Source organism: Homalodisca vitripennis, chromosome 2, assembly GCF_021130785.1.
Source record: "Homalodisca vitripennis isolate AUS2020 chromosome 2, UT_GWSS_2.1, whole genome shotgun sequence".
Taxonomy (NCBI): Eukaryota; Metazoa; Arthropoda; class Insecta; order Hemiptera; family Cicadellidae; genus Homalodisca; species Homalodisca vitripennis.
The window spans coordinates 100,154,184-100,175,839 of NC_060208.1; the positions used below are offsets into that span (position 1 = coordinate 100,154,184).

Below are 21,656 nucleotides of genomic sequence, written 5' to 3' on the forward strand. Positions count from 1 at the left end.
TTAGTGGTATTTTTTATTACACTGCGATGGCAGTGTCATTGTTAAGAGAGCTGGTCCTTGTAACAGTCAAAGTACTGACTATTGAAGTTCAGTTTAGTGATAATAAAGTTATACCAATGTCAATTTAGTACTTTAAGTAGACATTAATTAGTTGCTGCTGAATATTTGAAAGTAAGTAAATATAATTAATCCAGATCTGGAATCTGTGTGGTTTAGCTTAGTGATATGTTGCAGGTGTGTTACTGTTGTCAACACGACCAGTGAGAACTACACATTCCATTGGAGAGAGCTCAGCCGGGCTAGATTGTCACCATTCGCCTGTTCTGTCCCGTCCAGCAAGCTCAATGCTACCAAACACATGGAGGTACCGGGTATCCTTGTATCTGAACATGTTAAGATCCTATCTTGCGAATTGCAAACAGGTTGACATGGTGAATGGAGCATATTCCCATGTGGTTGATATACAAGGGGGTACCCAAAAAAAAAACCGGAATTATTTTATAAAAATTATATATTATCAAATTTTTTACAATACAACCTTATCTCCTTCAAAATAATCTCCATTACAACTAATACACTTGTCCCAACGGTATTTTCATTGATCAAAACATTTTTTTGTAGTCATCTTTAGAAATGGCTGCAAGCTCGAACTTCGTTTTTTTCTTAACCTCTTCAACGCTATCAAATCGTTGACCTTTCAAGCCTCTTTCCATGTGTGGAAATAAAAAAAAAGTCGCATGGAGCAAGGTCAGGCGAGTAAGGTGCGTGGGGCAGCGGAACCATGCCGTTTTTTGGCTAAAAACTGCCTAACTGAGATGGCTGTGTGTGCCGGTGCGTTGTCGTGGTGGAAGAAACCAATCTCCAGTCTGCCACAAATCGGGTCTTTTCTGGCGAGCACTGTTGCGCAATCTTCTTAAAATCTCCAAATAAAATGTTTGGTTGACAGTCTGACCTGGAGGAACAAACTCAGAATGAACAATGCCTTTAGCATCAAAAAAGCAAATCAACATGGTTTTGATGTTTGATTTGACTTGCCGACATTTTTTTGGACGAGGTGAAGATGGCGACTTCCATTGGCTTGACTGTTGCTTCGTTTCTGGGTCATAACCATAGTACCATGACTCATCACCAGTAATTACCTTTTCCAGAAAATCGGGATCATTTTCGAGATGTTCTTTCAGAAGGCGGCAAGTTTCAACTCGATGTGCCTTTTGATGGTCAGTCAGAAGTCGAGGAACAAATTTGGCAGCAACCCTTTTCAGTCCTAAATCTCCTGTTAAAATTCACTGAACCGAGCTCCAAGTTAACCCACTACTCTCTGATAGTTCCTTAATTGTCTGTCGACGGTCGGTGAGCACAAGTTCACGAATTTTCTCAACATTTTCGTCCGTTCGAGAGGTTGATGGACGTCCAGAACGAGGTTTGTCTTCAATCGACATGTCGCCATTTTTAAATCGAGCGAACCACTCGTAGACCTGAGTTTTCCTCATAGCATCATCTTTGTAAGCTGTATTCAACATTAAAATAGTTTCTGCAGCATTTTTACCAAGTAAAAAACAAAATTTCACAGCTGCACGTTGTTCACTTAAACTTGCCATGACAAAAAACGAAACAAGAACAAAACAGGGTTAGCGAAAACAGTCACTACAAACGAACAGAATGCACTAGGACAACGGAACTGGGGTCACTGAGCTCGCAATGGGTTGCGCGACACACGCATAGCGGCAGGAATGTGTACTACACGCTGCCGGCTGCCAGCAATACAATTCCGGTTACTTTTGGGTACCCCCTCGTAAAAGTTTGAATGTCTCTAGTTTTATCACTATATATACTGATTATATCACTTTGTTAAAGTTGTGCAGATTTACTTTATCTAAGCAACTTGGTAGAAACCACTATGAATGAAACTGTTAACTGGTTTAAATGTAAATGGTCTTTGTTTGACATGGAAAAACAAAACAATTGTTAATAACTCTTAAGCATATTAATAGGTCTATGCTTGGATCTAAAGTTTTTGTTTAGTTACTAGGAATAACATTGGACAACAGGCTTTCTTGGAAACAACACATTGAACATGTATGTAAAAGATTATCTAGGATTATTTACTTGTGTACATTTTTAAAAATAGTGTCACAAATGTATATAAAAATGGCCGACTTTTAGGTATAATCAAACGTGTATGAATCCTTTATTCCCTTTGGTTTTTAATACAAAATCATACAAAAACTCACATAGTCTTTGTAAGATTCAAACTATTTGTAATTTAAATCATATATCAGTCATAGTCATAGACATAGACATCATGAAACCACTTTATTCCATAGTATTTACAAGGTACAAAGAATAGCGTCACTACATTAAAACTAAATACTAATATTAATTTTAAAATATAAATAAAAAATGGTAACATCAGTTCTTTCAAATGATAAAACTTACATCTGAACAATTTATCTTCAATTCCTCATTAAATGAATTAATAGGTTTTTGTATTGAAATATTCCTTAAAAGAATATAGATATAAATTAGTTAAATAATCCTTTACTTCTTTTTAAACTTATAACAGATCTGTTTCCAATATAAATTTTGTTGGTAAATTATGTAAATATCTCACACCTCTGTAATATGTTTTCTTTTTGTAAAATTTGAGATTGTGTTGATCGATACGTGTATTAAAACAAGTATTATATGTATGTTTATTAGTTTTTAGTATAGGATCAAAAATTGTTTTACATAAGTTATTGATTCAAATATGTGTAAACTATATACTGTCAGAATTCCAAGTTCAGAAAAAATAAGTTTAACAGAATTTGTATGTCTGAAATGTTTCATGACGCTCAAAGATTTTTTGTAGGACCAATAACATATCTAAATTGCTTATTATTGTTACTGCATAAATGTTTATTCTGTAAGCTAAATGTGAGTGGATCAATGAGAAATATATTAATTTAAGTGTACTTAAATTACTACTTTTTGCCATTTGTGGCAATGCATATAGACCAGTAGATATCTTATTAGTAACATGATCTACATCTTTATCCCAAGCTAAATTTTTATCTATTATAAGTTCTAGAAACTTTGTGTGGTCAACTTGTTTAAGTCTGTCATTGTCTAGAAAAATGTCACAGATAAAATTTGATCTGGATTGCTTTGTAGAAAAAGAAACATAATTCAATCTGAATGAAATAAAAAAATTTTTTTCAAAAAAATCCTTAATCCTACCTAGACCAGTACTGTATATGATGAAATTTCAATATTCTCAAGCTTCTAACTATAAAAAAAACATTATTATTAGTTAAATATATTAATTCGTGGTTTAAATTAAAATATTCACAAATTTTAAAAAAGTCTACAACTGTTATATTTTTAACTCAGTATTTATGATTTGCATCAACTCAAATGTGAATCCAATCTTCTTTATTATAGGTATTGTTCACCTTCATACCAAAGGAAACTGGCACGTACCGGTCCATGTGGCAGCTGTCAATACCTGAACGCCAGGTAGAGCAGAGTCTACAGCTGTTAGGTATTGCGTCTGAACCTTCCCTTTGTTTTTTGCCAAACTTCCTTTGTCTTCGCACCACTCTCATAGGTATTGCTTCAAAAAAACTAATACTTTTCTACATGAACAATTTATGAATGTATTATTAGATAAGTGAACAATCTAACTATTTCGAGTTAATATTACACTTTTTAAGATAAACAAATTTTAGTTATGTTATAAAGTATTTAGAGATTTATGTCTTTTGGTGATTTCGATGAAGATATGTAAAGTTTGGTACCTCATATGAACAGAGGAAAGTAAAAACCTATCGCTAACAACTTAATTATGGTCTGGCAGTGAGTAGCATTTAATACAAAAATAAAAATTTGTATTAATATAAATGCAGATGTGGTTTGTAACATCTCTTGAACAAAGATAACAACAGTGGACAGAGTAAAATTACAACAAATAGTATATAAACAAAAAATAAATAATAATGCATAAAATTAAAATACTGTTGATAAAACATTTATAATAATACAAATATTTTCTTTGCGTTTGAGGAAAAAATCATACCTTTCTAAATGCTGATGTTTTGGGGAAAAGCTCTATAGATAAAAATATAATTGTTGTTAAGTAAAGAAATAAGTATTTAGTATATATCAATATAGACATCTCTTTTTTGAAATATGAGTAATCATACTCATTTACGACCTTTTCCCCACCATCACCCCAGGCAAAAGTATGTTTCAGTCCAATCTAATGATATTCTAGATTTTTCTTATCCCCCTGTTATTTGTGCTGTAAAAGGACTACTCAATTTAATTTATATTCTTACTTAATGGGATCAATAATCTTAACATTATCACATGTGGTCAGGTTCTTTTATAAAATACTACTTGTATCACTGAAGCAAGTGCACTTCTGCCCTAATTTCAAAATACATGAATTATGTTGAATCTTCGTTCTTATGTTTATGCGTCTGATATCATAACTAACATCTATGTTCCTGGTTCATACCACTTCAAAAAATTGCTTCGTTAAGTTTTCTAAATATTTTGGCCGTGCTATGGAGAGCCAGCTTCTGTCAAAAGTTGTTAATGCAAAAGTCAGGATTTTCTCATTTCAGTCCAGTGTAACATTGTAATGGAGGCCGAAACATTTCCAGAATTACGTATGTGATCAATGTTTTTATGTTGTGTAAACTGGAAAATTACTTTAAATTTGAAAAACATTGTATTCTGCCTGTAATAATTTGCAAGTTGGAAACTTCTAGAAACTTGGTTGATAAATGGCGTAAAGCAATGTGAGAGGAAGCCAATTAACTGGACTCGATCAGCTGTCTTAAGTGAGGTGTACAGCTTCTTCAACCTATCCTTCAATCTTCGTCTTCGACAATCCAATTTTCAACACATATATTGATGTGAGACAGTTGTCATAATGAGCGTAGTTAGGTGTGTGGGGTCTGCTTTAATTCAATTTTACTTTATACATTTTTCTCTTGCGTAATTTTGTGAAACCATTTTAGTAATAACACTCACCATAAGATGTTATCGATACACTAATCATTCAAAACTCAACTAAAAGTTTTATGAGTTGTTTGTTTTGCTTCGTCTAATGAGTTTGAATCTGTTCAGGTGTGAGAAGTGAGGGCAAAGTCCAACTTGTCAATCAGGAGGAGTGTGACCTCAAGTTCACTGTTGACCCCAACTCCCTGTACTCTGAGACCTGGGGACAGGCCGTGCAAGTGTTACCTATGAAAGGTGTTGTCCCAGCACAGTCTCAGATTGACATCAAGTGAGAATTTTTAAGTTGTCTAGTTTAATTTCAATAAACATTGAATCGCAAAAAGTACTTGCTCCGCTGGGAGTCGAACCCGGATCTCTCACTTGCCGGGTGAATGTGCTACCACATTTGGTCTTCCGATCATATGTTAGTTTTCTTATTTAAACGCATATGTGACAGATACGGCCCAATACAAAATAATTGAATCGGAAAAAGTAAGCGCTCTGTGGTGTAATGGTAGCACATTCACCCGGCAAGTGAGAGATCCGGGTTCGACTCCCGGCGGAGCAAGTACTTTTTGCGATTCAATGTTTATTGAAATTAAATAAGGCTATTGCCATTTATACAATTTAATGTAAATATAAGTTGTCTAGTTGAAATACATACAAAAACTGCACTAGACAGTTAAAGATGAAGTGGGTTGCCAAATATAACATACCAACCATATTGATCTAACAGTTTAAATGGTTTTGTATAATTATTGTCACCAATAGCTGATTCTGTATAGCTATATACATGTTTGCAGCTATAGTGAATGTACACATAACGCTGCTATGGTGAGAAGGGTTGAGGTTAGCTCTAGTTCACCTTCCTCTTATGTGCGTCTGGAATCTCATGCTTTTGCATACTTGAATCCTAAAATCTGAAGTCATGTTCGTCTGAAAGCGATCGAAAATTAGTCGGCAACTAAGAACAAAGAAGTTCAAAATATTTAAGATAATCTACTATTATCTTAAATAGGAGTCAAGTCTGCGACAGCATCAGATTTCAGTGTCCTTTGTAGTTGTCAACATTGATAACAGTCTGACCACGAATGAACCACCTTTAATTTGTGCTTGAATACTAGTAAATATAGAGATAACTAATAATTGTCAAGCCCATGCCATCCTGTACAATGGGTTCAGAAATATTTGTTGCTGTTGTGATAACAAATGGCATGGAATCTGATCACCCCAGAATCCAAATTCTGCAGTCATATATCTTAGTCAAAGTCAAAATATCTTTATTTACATTATGTACATGGGTACAATAAATAGTGTCACTACAACTAAGTTACATAACTGGATGATTATAATAGATCATGTTGTTGAATAAAATTCTTCAAATGAATAAAATGCTTATCTAACTAAATAATCTTTTAACATTGATTTAAAGTTCTTAATATCTTCAACTCTTGTTATTGTTTTTGGAATTGACTTAAAAAATTTTATTCCTGCATAAGAAGTTTTTTTGTATGAAATTCTAAATTGTGTCGTGGTATTAGTAATTCCTTCTTATTCCTAGTATTGTAAGTATGGGTTTCACAATGAATTTTAAATTTAGATTGATAGGTCCTAACATACATAACACATTCTAAAATATAAAGGCTATGCACTGTTAAAATATTTAGTTCAGTGAAATTATTTTTCACTGACTCATCCTTCTTCATTTTCAAAATTATTCGTAGTGCTTTTTTTTGCAAAATTAGAATTTTATTTAGGTTTTGGTTTGTGGTTCCTCCATACACTCCTATCCCATATGCAATGTGGGATTGAATATGTGCATGGAAAACCATCTTTAGTACTGACAAACTGCATAAATAAGAAAGTCTTTTGATAGCATATAACCCAGAATTTATCCGCTTAATTATCTGTTCAATATGTAGATTCCATATTGACTAATAAGTTCTTCCTCTGATGAAGCTATAGTTTTTAGAAAAAAAATTGACAGAACTGAAGATTCTGCTGCCATAAGGTGGGTAGTTTGTCTAGCAATCTAATTCAAGTAAGTTGAGTGAAATTAATACATTAATAAAGATCTTAAATGCTCAGTAAATGTATGAATTTTACTACCATTCGGTTTATATTTTTAAAATTACTTTAAATAAGAATTGATTTAAAATGTGGAGTGGGAAGCCTTTTTATTCAACAGTTATAACAAGTTTAATAATTTCTTTCATCGGGGTGTCTCTGAACAGTAATTAAAATTCATCAGTAATTGCAAATAACAATTTGTTTTCAAGCCACATTGCTGATTCAGACATTGTACTGTATATCTATCAAATTGTGCAGCTGATTCAATAATTATAGTAACTGCCTTACTGTAAAAATAAATGTGTCTTATTGATATTGGAAAATTGACTATCAAGTAGAAAATAATTACTATTTGCTTTGATATTGCAACATGTTAAATTAAGTTAATGCCTGTGCAGGTTATGCCTCACACCAACACAGGCAGGGGAGGGTCAGTTTCATGTGAAGGTAAGTGTACAACTACTCAGATGTCCACTGACCTTGGACCTCACGGCTCAGTGTTACCAAGTACAGCCTGTGCTTGTCTACCATGACAGCAACAGAGCAAGCCACCACATGCGTTCTGACAAGGATAACTGCATAGACATGGGCGTTGTAAGTGTTTGAGTTGAGCTAATTATGTATAAGTTACAAGTATAAATTCTTTTATACAGATATTCATAGGTCTAATGTAGTTTATGATTCTGTTATCAATCATTTTTTAATTGTGTATTCTTATAATATTAAGCTATAGTTCCAGCCCAAACATCACTCAAAGTCACACCCAGTACACTAATGATAACATATTTAAAGTATTCATAATATATAATTGTCAGTAAAACAATATTATGCCTAATGTACATTGAGTTATGCTAATTTTTAACTTTCGATCTGGTGCCATAAGGAATGTACGAAACAGTCACCCTTCTGCATGCACACTGCAAGCTTTTTTTAATTATAAAATGTAATATTGTATTATTTATTATGGGAATACAGAATTATGAATCTCAGGAAGCCCATCACAAGCACGACTCTCAGGTGGTCCAACATCCGTAAGTCGTGTCTGATGTGCTAGGCCTTTCACCATGGTACACAGGATTTCACGGTGTCTGGGGAGAGGTGTCATCATGAGGGGAGGGATAGGTGGGACAAAAGCAGTAGCAGTAGCAGCAAAAGCAAGTGATACCCATACCCAGCAGGGATCACTTCTGGCTGGTTTATACCTACCAATTGAACCCACCACTGGGCACAGCAAAAACCGATGTGCCACTTCAATCTGGGCAACCTTATAGATGTCCAGTAGCGGCACATCACTAACCACAAATGTCGAGATTCTGGGGTTCATGGGCAATTTGATAGGTCTAGTCTACTGTGGAAGATGACTGTTGGAGTTGGTGGGGTTTGTTCCCTTACCTCAGAGGTTCTTGTTAACCTCAACAAGGGTGTGCCACCCCCTGCCTACTTTGACTGGAGAGGCTGGTTCAGAGCTGGCCTCCTCTTCTTCCGGGATGACTTTGAGATGTAGTGCCCTAATTCTTCCTCATGGATCGGAGGCGACACCTAAAAAAAAAGAGAAAAAAGTGATACCCATTGTTACATCAGAAGTGTTGCTGGTTAAGAGCATGGACCGGACTGTGGTTGAGCTTGGAGTGATCTACAGCACCATCTGTGTAATCATCTGATCTTCCTTCAGTACATAATTCTAGACAAGAATGCTAGCAGTAGGAATTCCTCTTTGCTTTGTAGTCCAGATTGTCCTTAATCCTTTCTGAGTGATCACTACCTGATTGTCTGGTATTTGTGTTGTCATCGAACATGATTTCAGTTAGATATAAAAATTGAAGAAAGCTTAATCGCAATGGTATATCAGCTGGATATTGGTTGTGTATAATAGTAATATTTTGGTTCTGTGATACTATCGGGATATATATTAGGCTCACAATGGTGTAGCTAGACAGAGTGAAAAAATTTGCCTGTTTTAGTTTTTAAGGCTACCTTATTGCTGTAACAAGTAATATCTTGGATTTTTTTGTGAATTTAGTTCTAGGAAACTGTTTTATAAATCTTTATAATGAAAACAGTGATATTCGTCATTTAAAGAGTAATGTAGTGAAATCAGACTACATTTTGACTAATTTTATTAACATTTCCTTATTTTTCATCACCCCAGGTGCCCCATAAAGTGCCCCCTCTCCCCCCCCCATAATGCGGAGGCTACAGGGGTGTACTTTAAGCCATTGTAGGCTCAGTATCACTACCAAAACATTTTTGCATCCTACATTTTACCCAGTTTGGGTTTTAGAATTTACAATTTATAGCACAATTTCTAAAATGTTAATAAGGAAATGTTTTTTATAAATATTCAAATCAAGAAAAATTCAAATGTTACAATGTAATGGATATACATTATTTACTTCATTACAAAAGTTCAGAAGATTTTTACTTATTACCTTAAAAAAATTTAAATTAGAATTAAATAACACACTAACATAATTATAACTACACTTTGAAAACAATATCACGTCTTGTTACATGCATCTTGAACACAACACTAGAATTAAAAATACAATTGATGTACAATATGCTAGGTTAAGTAAAACTCAACAGAACTATGCAATAAACGGAGCTATGCTATTCAATATGTTACCTTTAAGTGCTAGATCAATTTCTGTTGGTAGGTTTAAGAATGTTGTTGCAGAGTGGCTGAAGAGAAAAACGTTTTATTCTGCAGATGAGATTTTTAATGCTAATTTTAGTGACTTACAATTTTAAACTTTTAACATAGATATAGATTGTATTTGTTTTAGGCTCTGTAGGCCTACATAGTGATATTTTTAATATCATGTTTGACTTTGCCAATACAATTTTGTAATTGTTGGATGACAATAAAATGATTCTGATTCTACATAATATAAATTTTCACAATATTCATTACAAACAAATAAATGCACCTTTCTCAAGCAAAAGCAAAACATAAAACAAAATTGCTAAAAAAAAAAAAAAAAAAAAAAAAAAAAAAAAAAAAAAAAAGAAAACTTTCACTTATGAAACGCTAGCTATTCAGTGTGGCCAACCTGTTAACCTAAATAATTGTCATATATCTATGTATTCAGTGTTTCAATAGTTAATTTGCATGACGATTGTTCAATGAATAACACTATTAACGATGATATATTAGTGTCATTTGATCATGTATGCAAATGAGTAGTCATTTATTTTTTGTTATTTACTGAGTTTATCAAAATATAGATTAGTGCTAAAAAACTCTTGATTTCTTCTTTTCATTGGTACAAAAAACTTTGTTTTATTCATTCATAAAATGAGTTTTAATAACGACTCAATGTTTCCTACATCTATATGTGCATGTTGACAAATGGTGAAGGCAAACAACACCCAACATTCATCTATGAACACCAGATCTAGGATTTAAATCGTTTAGAAATTTTAAAGATGTTTTCTGTCAATAGATTGAGACACGTATCCCTATGATACTCAGTTTCACATTGAAAAACGTTGGCAAGCCTGTGTTCCACTACCATTGGCTGTGGGGCTCGGATTCTATGGTGTCAATCAGTGCCGCCACCACAAGCGGGTTGGTTGGACCCCAGGCCAAGCTGGGCCTAAATCTGCAGTTGACAGCTCTGAGGCGAACTGCTTTCCATCAACTCAAAGTCCAGTTGTTTGTGCGTATCCATTTCTTAAATAATGTGTTTTATAATTTTTTTAAAACTGATATTGGAAATATAAATACAATGATATACTTACTGCTGACTTGAACACACACTATCAAACACTTTTTTGATCTCCAGAACAAGAAACCAAGAGACCTTACAGTGCCAATAATATTATTTAAAAAAGTCCCACTAGCGAACATAAGTTTTCAGCTCTCAATTTAGTATTTCATATTTAATATTTGTTTCATTAAACCCATAATATATAACAGTCCTGTTTATTTACATTCAGCATTAAAAATGTTTTGATACAAAATTTGCCACTAGCATTTAAAGTTGTTTAAAAATAGCTTTGAAGTAAAGTTTTTTTATTGCTTCCCGAGATTTGTAAAATGATGTATATCTTAACTGTTACTCACCATTTGAAAATGTTTTAAATTTTGTTCTACTCCCCTCAATTTGTCTAGGCCCAACATTAAATAAAAATTAACTGCAGGAAATATCCTCTGTTGTGAAAAAATATATATACAAAGTAATCTCATAATCTTGTATAGTAAAATATTTAAGAAAAATTACACTTCCTCTTTGCCAGTGCCTCCGGTATGAAATTGATAGGGTCTCACAGAATCAAAATCATGTGAACTGGGCAATCTCAAACATTCAACCATCTTCTTTACAATTTTGTTTCAGTCACGTCTCATTGTTTTTGGCTAAAAAAAAGAAATATGTTAAGTCTGAGTAAACTAAGAATATTCCTGCTTATTTTTTGAAAATGTAAATGTACTGTAGAGTATGAGTAACAAGCCTAACAAGGTGGGTGGGTGATCAGCAAGGGGCCTACTTTTGTGCTGCTGTTGAGTGGAACCGCTGCCCAGCCCGTGTTCAAGTTTTCCTTTTGTCAGCACAATTTTGGGCCTTGCTTCGTGCAGAACTCTGATGTTGATTACAATAAGACCGACCTGACGTTCAGCAACATGGACGAGAATCCTCTCTTGTGAGTTAAAGGCTTCACTTTGTTTTAATTACTTGTTTCACTTACATACATTTTTAGAGTCAATTGAAACTTAAATTTACTGTAGTATCCTGATAGTATTGTCTTTATTTCAAAATAATATTCCTAATTTTGTGAATAGCCCAATTGAATGTGAATTGTGAATTTCCGCACTAGCCCATCTTCCTCTGCTCTAATATACAATTTCAGTCTACATTATTGTAGCAAGTAATAGAAAAAGAATAGGAACTACTGTTTTGCATTCAATGAAGTGAATCTGTTAGAAATATCAGGAGTCCTTGATCATCTTTTTTGTTTGTCGTTGCTGTTAATGATTTCTCGTTTAATGTACCATGCTCATCAGTATTATATTATGCAGATGACACCACACTCTTGAATTTCAGTGAAAATTATGAGAATCTTATTATGGAAGAAAACTATGCGGTAAAATCGGCTATGGAATGGTTTGAGACAAACTACTTAATAGTAAATGATCAAAATACTGAGAAAGTACTGTTTACTTTAAATAGGAATTATGAAGTTAGTAAACCTGTAAAACTATTAGGGGTATACCTTGACAGCAAATTAAGTTGGGAACATCACATAGATGAATTGTGTAAAAAATTATCTAGAGTAGTCTATCTCTTGAGTAAATTGAGACATTGTATAACTATGGATATGCTTCTAGCCTCCTATTATGCATTTTTCCATTCACACTTAAGTTATGGTATAACTCTATGGGGGAACAGTAGTAGTGCAGTAAGAGTATTTAAATGGCAAAAAAAATGCATTAAGTGTTATGAAAAATGTTTCAAAAAGAGAGACTTGTGTTCCAATTTTTAAGAAATTAAAAATAATGACTATTGTTAATATGTATATATTCTACTGTCTTATAAGTGTAAAGGAACAACTTGAAACATTTACAACTAGGCAGGATATTCATGATTATCCTACTATAACAAAACATTTGTTACAACTCTTACCAGTTAAATTAACCAAAACAAAATGCAGTCATCTTTTTATGAAAATTAAATTGTTTAATAAGTTACCATTAAATGCTAGATCTGTATCTTTAGCCAAATTTAAAACAGTTTTGAAGTGCTGGTTAAAAGTTAATATATTTTATTGTGTTGATGAATTCTTAAATTTTGATACCACAACAATAATTTTTTAAATTTTGTCTCTCAATGTATTTATTTATTCAGTTTTAATATTGTTGAATTTGAAAATTTTATCTATGTTAAATGTGTTAATAATTATTTATTATTGTTAATTTATATAGATCTGTTGGTTGTTTGGTTATTGTTGTTGTTTGTTTTAGTTTTAGTTTAGAGTTTTAGTTTAGAATATTTTAGTAACTTGACGAAGTCTATTGCACTATTGAATGTGTTTAAAGACCAATAAAGATCTTGAACCTTGAATCTTTTGAGTAAAAGTCCTGTAGGAACAAAGCCTATGTGAATGTTAATTTTTCGTATATCTAAGTGTGTAGATAATATTTAGGTCCTAAGTTTGGGTAAAAGTAACCTGTATTTATTTTTTGTAGGATTGAAGGGCAGTTTGATAACAAGCAGCACCTGAGGGTAGACATCTCTCAAACAACCGTGGTTCCTAGGTCTGAGCTCTCAATACCAATAGTGTTCCTGCCGAGAGCTTGTCAGAGTTACAGGGAGACAGTGGGCTTTCTGATCAATGGTACTTACCAGTATATTGTGACTATCAGTGGACGAGGCGTAAACTTTAATGTGAGTAAAACATAATGTAAAGTTTATGAACAGAATACTTAATACAATGGTTACCCAGAAAGTAACTGCCATTTATGCATAGCATGAGAAGTAGTGGGGGTAGCGCCGCCATGTTGACATTGTTATGTATGGTCCAGCATGCTTCTAACTATGCTGTGCATCTTGCATTCATGAGTTGTTCAGTCATAACCTTGGAACAGAAAACCTCACCAAGTATGAAGTGCATGGTGTTATAAGATTCTTTGGGTGAAAACTCACTCAGAAGCCAAGATTCATTATGAATTGTGTGCGGTTTATAACCCAAACATTATGAGTGAAGATGTCCGTAAATGCGATTTCGTTTAAATGTAAAACTAACATTCACAGTAAAAAAAGAGCGGTAGACCTTCTCTTGACAGTGATGATCTACTGAACAAAGTGAATGAAAAAGTATGTCAGAACCGTTGCTTCACAATTATGGAACTTTCTAATAATTTTCCTGAAATTTCTGTCTTTTACTTGAGATAGCTTTTACTAAGTACTATAGCTGCATAAACTTCTTCAACAAAAATATGTCTTAGATGAAACTGAAAGTTTTTTTAGGAAATATATTCAGAAAACTAGAATAAATATATGACAAATTGTAACTAATAACATTATTTACAATCTTATCTATATTATCTACAAAATAAGAGTTAACCTATCACTGTTGAGACCATGAGCAACAAATTTTTGTGTTTTACAAACACAAAAATTGTATAGTGAATGAAAAATAAACAAAGATTTCAGCTATTCATTCACATATCCATGCACATATCTTTCATCATAGACCTAGATTGTTATATGTGTACAGTTAAAATACGTTCCGTTGAGAAATAATCAGTGATTATTGAAGTTTGCCTATTCTCTCTATATGCCCTATATTATTCTAAAGTGGCATGCTGCAGGTAATGCTGGTAAATCCTGCGGATAAGCTGATCAGCTTAGAAGGTACAATGGTGGGGCGGGCTAAGAAGAGAATGGTGACTATAATTAACCACAGTGAGGCCTGCGTCTGTCCCACAGTCAGCCTGGAGCCGCCTGTACCCGAAGTCACACTAGCTCCGGCCGAGCCTGTACGGCTGAAACCTGGACAGGAGTCTACCCTGGCTGTCAGATTCTCTGCTAACACTCTTGTCAAGGGAATAGAGCAGGAGGTAAGAAATGACTTAGTGTGCAGCGGGTGTAGAGCTGGATATTGCAGGAGCAAAAGGACGCTATAAAGGATAGTTAACAGCTGTTAATCATCCTTAATTAAATATTTAATTGATTTTGTTATTTCTCTAAATATTACAGTATTTTGTATCCATCAATAAAAAAAATTATCATTAAAGATTATCGCTCAATTGATATAACCAAAATATTTATTTCTTCTTCAAAATTCATATCTATTTTGTAAGTTTATTTTCATACACAGTTTTCATTCAACAGTTTAATTATATTGTGCCACACTAATGCACTTCATAAACTATATCCTAAAAAAATGGACTATCCACACTCACAATAAATAATTAAGCATATAACCTACATACAAAGTTATTTTATACCTAGAAATTTATTAAATTGTTTTAGAAAAAAAATTAAAATTTCTTTAAATTCTTAATAACAATATAAAATATGCTTAATCAAGTAAAAAAGTAAAAACTTTGATTATATTAGTACTTTTTATTCTTTCTACAAAAATGTATTTAGTTATGAAGTGGAAGTATTATGCATATTATTATTCTCTGTCTATAAAAAGTTGTCAAATTTCTCTCTTATCCTCGTATTGTATTTTCTTATAGACCAAAAGTTCTGAGAGATACACTAATTCTACGTACGGGATATCTGTATGAAATAATATTAAATCTGAAATCATACTTACCTGGATTAATTGTATTTGTTTTTAGCTAATGTTTTAAAATAAAAGCAGACGTGACTGTTACTTAATGAATAATAAAGTTAATGATTTGTATGATTTTTTTATGATTGTTCCATTTTTTCGTTGTCTTCTAAGAACTGTATAGAAATAGGAACAAGTTTCACTAGAGCAGGCATTTTGGGGATACCCTGTGTATACATTACTATTGTCTGTATAAATGACTGGGGCAGTATTGGAAATACTATTAATGCTTCCATAATTACTGAAATATTATGGTCAGTATCGTTCATCAACTCGCACAGTAATGTCGGTGGGATGGATTTTAACAATTCCGTATGTTTATAAATATACTCATCAATAACATTTTACCACTTTCAATAATATTAACAAAATCATATTAACAATATTGCGTTTATTGAGATTGTAAATATAAAAATGTAATGTCTTGTTTAAAAATACTAGATGGACTAAGTTTTTGAATGACACTGTTATGAGGAATAAATTATATAATTCTGCATATTTAAAATCTGTTATGTTCAGTTGTGTGTAAGATTCCAAGACAACACACGGGTGCTGTCTACTGTCAGAGCCAGTTCTGTTGGAATGAAAGTGTTCCTGGACCGTCAGTTTGTACCGTTTGGTAGCACTGTCTTGGGAAACACAGCTACTAGTAGACTGCTGCTGTGTAACAGTGGGGACTTGGCTGTCAGGTGAGAGTTCTACAGAGAGATTCCATATTGTGGAGTAAAACTAGTTATTATATTCACTAGGTACTAATACAGTTTCAAAATACTTCATGTTTCAAAATATAATATCTAAACTTCTTTAATCACAGCAATACCAATTTAAACATCGATAATATCCAAAGTTTGATCAACTTCTACTGATAAATAAGCTCACAAGTTACTGACTCGGTATCACAAACACGAAGATTCACTTTAATGCAGGATTGTGTGGAAATTAATGTGAGTGATCTTTTTACATGATTGCATGTGAAAACTAGCCGAGATTGGTTGCTAATTTTAGAGGGGAAAGTCAGATAACAAATTCTCTATCACTTATTCACCAGTATAAGGAGAATAAGGACAAACATTTTGTGGAAGTTGTTTTTTGACCCCCTGCAAGTCAGCGTGATACTTGGTGTAAACCATAAGACTGCGACCAAGCTTAGCATTAAACTTGGCAAGACTGTTGCAGTGATTAGCTTTTAACCCTTCATATGCCACTAATAAATCCATAAATTTCCTTTAACACGAAGACAAGTAAAAATATTTTGATTCTTTAAGTTCAAAGCTAATTTATTATAGTTAAATTATAAAAGGTAAAAGCAAAAAAGTATAAAACATGGTATTTTACTTAAAATTAGTGTATTTATTGATGAAAATAAAAAAGAACTATTTACAAAACTGTTTATTTTAAATAAATTTTACTATAAAAGAAGATAAATATTTCAAACTAATCACAACACTACCACTTGATGAAGAATAATAACGAGATACGCAATAGACGTGCACTTGTGATAACCAAGAAAGCAATAATACACATCACGGATATGTTTGGTTATAACTTTGAAGGAGACCAGAAATGACGAGCAGGTGGTTGGAGTTAGACAAAAGGTGCTCACTTTTTTTTTTGTTTCAATATGTAAGTAACATTTAAGTATTGTTGGGGATGTTTAGAAATGTATAAAATCCCCTTAAATTACCTAATAATTACCTTAACTAATAACTGTCTTGATTTAAAAATTGTTTTAACTTACTCTGTAGAAGGCTACATAGCCAAATCTTACTTTTTCAGTGAGTGTCAAACTGATTTTTATGTTTTAATATATAAATTATAAATTTATATTGAGATTTATTGTGACGCTATTCTCGTAATCTGTTACATGTCTGAATAAAGAAATTTTGAATTGAATTGAATATATATTTCAAAATGAAAACATTTGACAAAACATAAAAATAAAAATCCAATTAAAAAAAATCATTGAAACTTAAGTTTTAATATTAGTTTACTAAATAGATCTTTGGTACCCTGGAAATAACTTGAATAAAATAAATAAAATTTTAAAAATATGTTACTGATTTTAAAAATTAATTTTTCAAAATAAACAAGTTATTGAAGTGCATTAATTTGATAATACCTCATACTAATCTGAAATACTGTAACTGATCTTGAGTCTCTACATTAAGTGGATGTAATAAATGTTTTATTATGAAAATACTTTGTTTCAATTCCATAGCCCTTGGATACTTCCCTAAATATAGAAGAAGCAGAAAACCTTGATCACTCCATGACGAAATGCAGGCATTTTCAGTATGAAATTTAGGCAATTTTATAATCAGGCTCAGAGAAAATGTTGAAGATAAGGGTTTGAACTTTTCACAGCATGTACATGCAAGATGACTGAACTAAGTGAAATTAATAAACTTTTCCCTGAGGAAAATCTTTTTTATTAAAGCATGTCACTCACTTCCTCCAGTCATCTTACATGTAAATAATGTAAAAAGTCTATATCCTTTTCTTTAACCATTTTTTTATTTGGCCTGATTGTAAGTTGTACCAAAATTCTGCTATGAATTCATATCACTCCTCTTTTCTGTTTTCTACTGCAGAAATACTATCTTAAAGGGCTGTAAACAAAATTTACATTAAAAATTAATATTACAATCTATAATTTATTGAATCACTTTCAGGTAAAAAATACTGATTGTTTCTTTTAGTATACTGAATAAAAATTTACTTGACTATAAAATTTTCTTAATTAAATGGGGGGGAAACATCAACACATGTTAATAAAACAATAAGTAATAACATTTATTGATTAAATAAAATATTTACAATACATACAGAATTTACAACGAAACATATAATACATAAACACAAAGATCATAATAAATTAATTTTAACAGGAACTTGTATGAATATTTATGACTTTAATTTTAATCAACCTCTTCGATTGTTGGTCCATTGCTATCTTTACTCTGATGTCCTCGAGAGTGGGGTTGTCCTGCTCCATGGAGTTTGGCCATTAGAGGAGAACACTGTTGCTGTAGCTCCCGCAGCCGATGTTCGTACTCATCCTTCTCCGCCAGACTGTTATTGTCGAGCCACCTCAAAGTTTCTTCACACTCTCGCCTTGCAGCTGACTTATCTTCTTCGCTCAACTTCTCTCCTGCCTCGTCCAAGGCCTGCTTCACGTTGAAGGTGTATCCTTCCAGCTGGTTCCTCGCAGCAATCTTCTCCCGCTGTTTGTCATCTTCTTCCTTGTACTTCTCTGCCTCGTTCACCATCCGGTCAATCTCCTCCTTGGATAGTCGGCCTTTATTGTTCTGGATGGTGATGTTCTTGGATTTTCCGGAACTGTTATCTTTGGCAGAGACATTGAGGATACCATTGGCATCAAGATCGAAAGTGACGTCGATTTTTGGTACACCACGAGGTGCAGGAGGAATTCCTGTCAGATCAAAGGTACCCAAAAGGTTGTTATCTTTGGTCATGGCTCGCTCACCTTCAAACACCTGAATGGTTACAGCAGGCTGATTGTCGGCATAGGTGCTGAAAGTCTGTGTCTGCTTGCAAGGAATTCTTGAGTTCCTCTCGATGATTTTTGTCATAACACCTCCTGCTGTCTCAATACCCAAGGAGAGAGGAGTGACATCAACAAGGAGAACATCCTGGATCGCTGAGCTTTGATCTCCTGACAAAATGGCAGCCTGGACAGCTGCCCCATAGGCAACAGCTTCATCTGGGTTGATGGACAGATTGAGTTGTTTACCCGAAAAGAAGTTCTGTAGAAGACTTTGAATTTTAGGAATTCGAGTTGACCCTCCCACCAGGACTACATCGTGAATAGAAGATTTGTCCATTTTGGCATCATTCAGAGCTTTTTCTACTGGTTGAAGAGTGTTACGGAAAAGGTCTGAGCAGAGTTCTTCAAACCTGGCCCTGGAGACTTTGGTGTAGAAGTCAATTCCCTCGTAGAGAGCGTCAATCTCAATGCTGGCCTCTGTGCTAGATGAGAGGGTTCGCTTGGCTCGCTCAGCCGCAGTCCTCAATCTACGGAGAGCTCTTGGGTTAGACCGCAGATCTTTGCGGAACTTCCTCTTGAACTCATCTGCCAAGTGGTTGACAAGGCGGTTGTCAAAATCTTCACCTCCTAAGTGAGTATCACCAGCAGTTGCCTTCACTTCAAACAGAGAGCCTTCATCAATTGTCAAAATGGATACATCAAAGGTTCCGCCTCCAAGATCAAAAATTAAAACATTCCTTTCACCTTTGAGATTTTTATCAAGTCCATAAGCAAGAGCAGCTGCTGTAGGCTCATTGATAATCCTGAGAACATTAAGACCAGCAATTGCTCCAGCGTCTTTGGTTGCTTGTCTCTGTGAATCATTGAAATATGCGGGGACGGTAATAACAGCATCCTTTACAGGGCCGCCAAGATAGGCCTCGGCAGTCTCCTTCATTTTAGTTAATACCATTGAGCTGATTTCTTCAGGAGCAAATTTCTTATTTTCTCCCTTAAATTCTACTTGAATTTTTGGTTTTCCACAGTCGCTGATTACTTTAAAAGGCCAATGTTTCATGTCTGCTTGAATTTTTGGATCATCAAATTTCCTTCCAATTAATCTTTTGGCATCAAAAACTGTATTCTGTGGGTTCATTGCTACCTGGTTCTTGGCGGCGTCCCCGATGAGCCTCTCGGTGTCGGTGAAGGCGACGTAGCTGGGTGTCGTCCTGTTCCCTTGGTCGTTGGCGATTATCTCCACTTTCCCCTGCTGCCAAACTCCCACACAAGAGTAGGTCGTTCCCAAGTCGATTCCAATAGCTGGCATTTTCCCTGGCATATTGAGTAACTAGTAGATAACACAATTACAAAATCGAAACACTTGTAATAAACAGAGCGTAAGATCACGCACTTGCAAACTCGCTTCGAGCACTCAGAATAACTCTAACGTCTGATTCAAACTGAGCGGGTTGCCGCGCGCCGCGTATATAAAGATAGCTGTTTGGTTCCAGAAGCTTCTCAGCTGTTCTACTTGTCAGTCTAATGCTACGATCCCATTGGCTCTTGAAGTTTCTAGAGTCCGTATCTGATTGGTCGACACGCTGTGCTGTATTGATCGTGGCGCATTCTCTTTCGGCGTTTCTGTTTATAGAGCTTCTAGGTGCTTCTCGGCCTTCTCGGCCCTTTACTTGCAATTGAATATGGATTTCTATTTAGTGTTGTCAACGTTAACAGGTCATGAAATTCTTCAATCCACATGTCGAGCATAATTATTGTTTAATTTTCATAACATACTGTTACAATTAAATACAATGTTATTTACAATAAGTAAATATTTATTCAAATAAAGATAATGTTTCATCGTTCTTAAAACACAATTTTTCCTTTCATAAATATTGTATAACAAACAATTAAGTCAATTTAAAAGATCTATAAAATTATTTGTTATTATATAGTAATTAAATTGGCAAGATAGGCTATGTAACTAAGCTATATATATATATATATATATATATATATATATATATATATATATATATATATATATATATATATATATATAAGCATATAAACCCAAGTTGATAAGTAACCTTTAATGGTTGCTGAGAAATAAACGTACATATGTATGTCTTGAAATATATTATAACTTTCAGAAAATCACAAAAAATAGAAAAATAGTTTTATCGAATTATAAAAAATAATTTTTTATATTAATAAAATGTTGATGCACGTGTTCACGTTTTTCTTATTAAATTTGTCTTATAACTTCCTTTTTAGAATATTTTTGTGCTGTCTAACCTTCGTCTTGAGGCTATTCTACAGTTTTTCTGCATTTATCTTTTTCTTCATTTCTTTTGTACTCTCGGTCAATTGTTTTTCGAATGTGATCCCAATTAACACTGTTGAACATTCCTTTGGTTTTGGGTTTTCCCCTTCAAACATTTTTCTAACAACCTCCTCCCTAAATTTAGGTTACTAACCCTAAATATACATAATCTCTACTGATAGCACACTATGAAAACTATTATTGTGTAATAAGTAAAAATAACGTGTGGTTTTGTGGGAGGGATGATTCTAATTTCAGTAAACAAACAATGGACATAATCTTATACTGAAGTACTTTTGACTTTACATTCAAATAAGATTCAAGTGCTATATTCAGTTGCAAATAGGAGATTTCAGGCTATAAAATAGCAACAAAAACATTTATGTAAAGAAATAAATAAGATGGTGCATCTGCCCCCTTAAGTGAAGGTAAAAATAAATTTCTTTGTGGATATAAATGTTTTATTTTAATTACAATCATTGTTAATTATTAATAATA

At 33.4% G+C, this 21,656-nt stretch overlaps 2 protein-coding genes across 2 annotated transcripts in view; one reads left to right on the plus strand and one right to left on the minus strand.

The window, feature by feature from the left end:
* Positions 1 to 16,591, plus strand: part of LOC124355746 (hydrocephalus-inducing protein homolog) — a 30,341-nt gene extending 13,750 nt beyond the window's left edge. The window contains exons 6-14 of the mRNA XM_046806904.1: positions 235 to 364; positions 3,424 to 3,589; positions 5,119 to 5,278; positions 7,458 to 7,653; positions 10,506 to 10,721; positions 11,534 to 11,703; positions 13,247 to 13,445; positions 14,372 to 14,620; positions 15,865 to 16,591. Coding sequence (XP_046662860.1) covers positions 235 to 364; positions 3,424 to 3,589; positions 5,119 to 5,278; positions 7,458 to 7,653; positions 10,506 to 10,721; positions 11,534 to 11,703; positions 13,247 to 13,445; positions 14,372 to 14,620; positions 15,865 to 16,038 — 1,660 coding nt within the window. The 3' untranslated portion in view covers positions 16,039 to 16,591. The remainder of the gene's footprint in view (positions 1 to 234; positions 365 to 3,423; positions 3,590 to 5,118; positions 5,279 to 7,457; positions 7,654 to 10,505; positions 10,722 to 11,533; positions 11,704 to 13,246; positions 13,446 to 14,371; positions 14,621 to 15,864) is intronic.
* Positions 16,592 to 18,113: 1,522 nt separating this feature from the next.
* LOC124354438 (heat shock protein 70 A1-like) lies at positions 18,114 to 20,274 on the minus strand. The gene has a single exon (XM_046804884.1). It carries the CDS (start codon positions 20,169 to 20,171, stop codon positions 18,264 to 18,266), a length of 1,908 nt encoding a protein of 635 aa, XP_046660840.1. The 5' UTR covers positions 20,172 to 20,274; the 3' UTR covers positions 18,114 to 18,263.
* Positions 20,275 to 21,656: the final 1,382 nt, after the last annotated feature.

Excerpts from the sequence above, each read along its gene's own strand:
- LOC124354438 (XM_046804884.1), bottom strand. The coding sequence starts at position 20,171 with ATGCCAGGGAAAATGCCAGCTATTGGAATCGACTTGGGAACGACCTAC.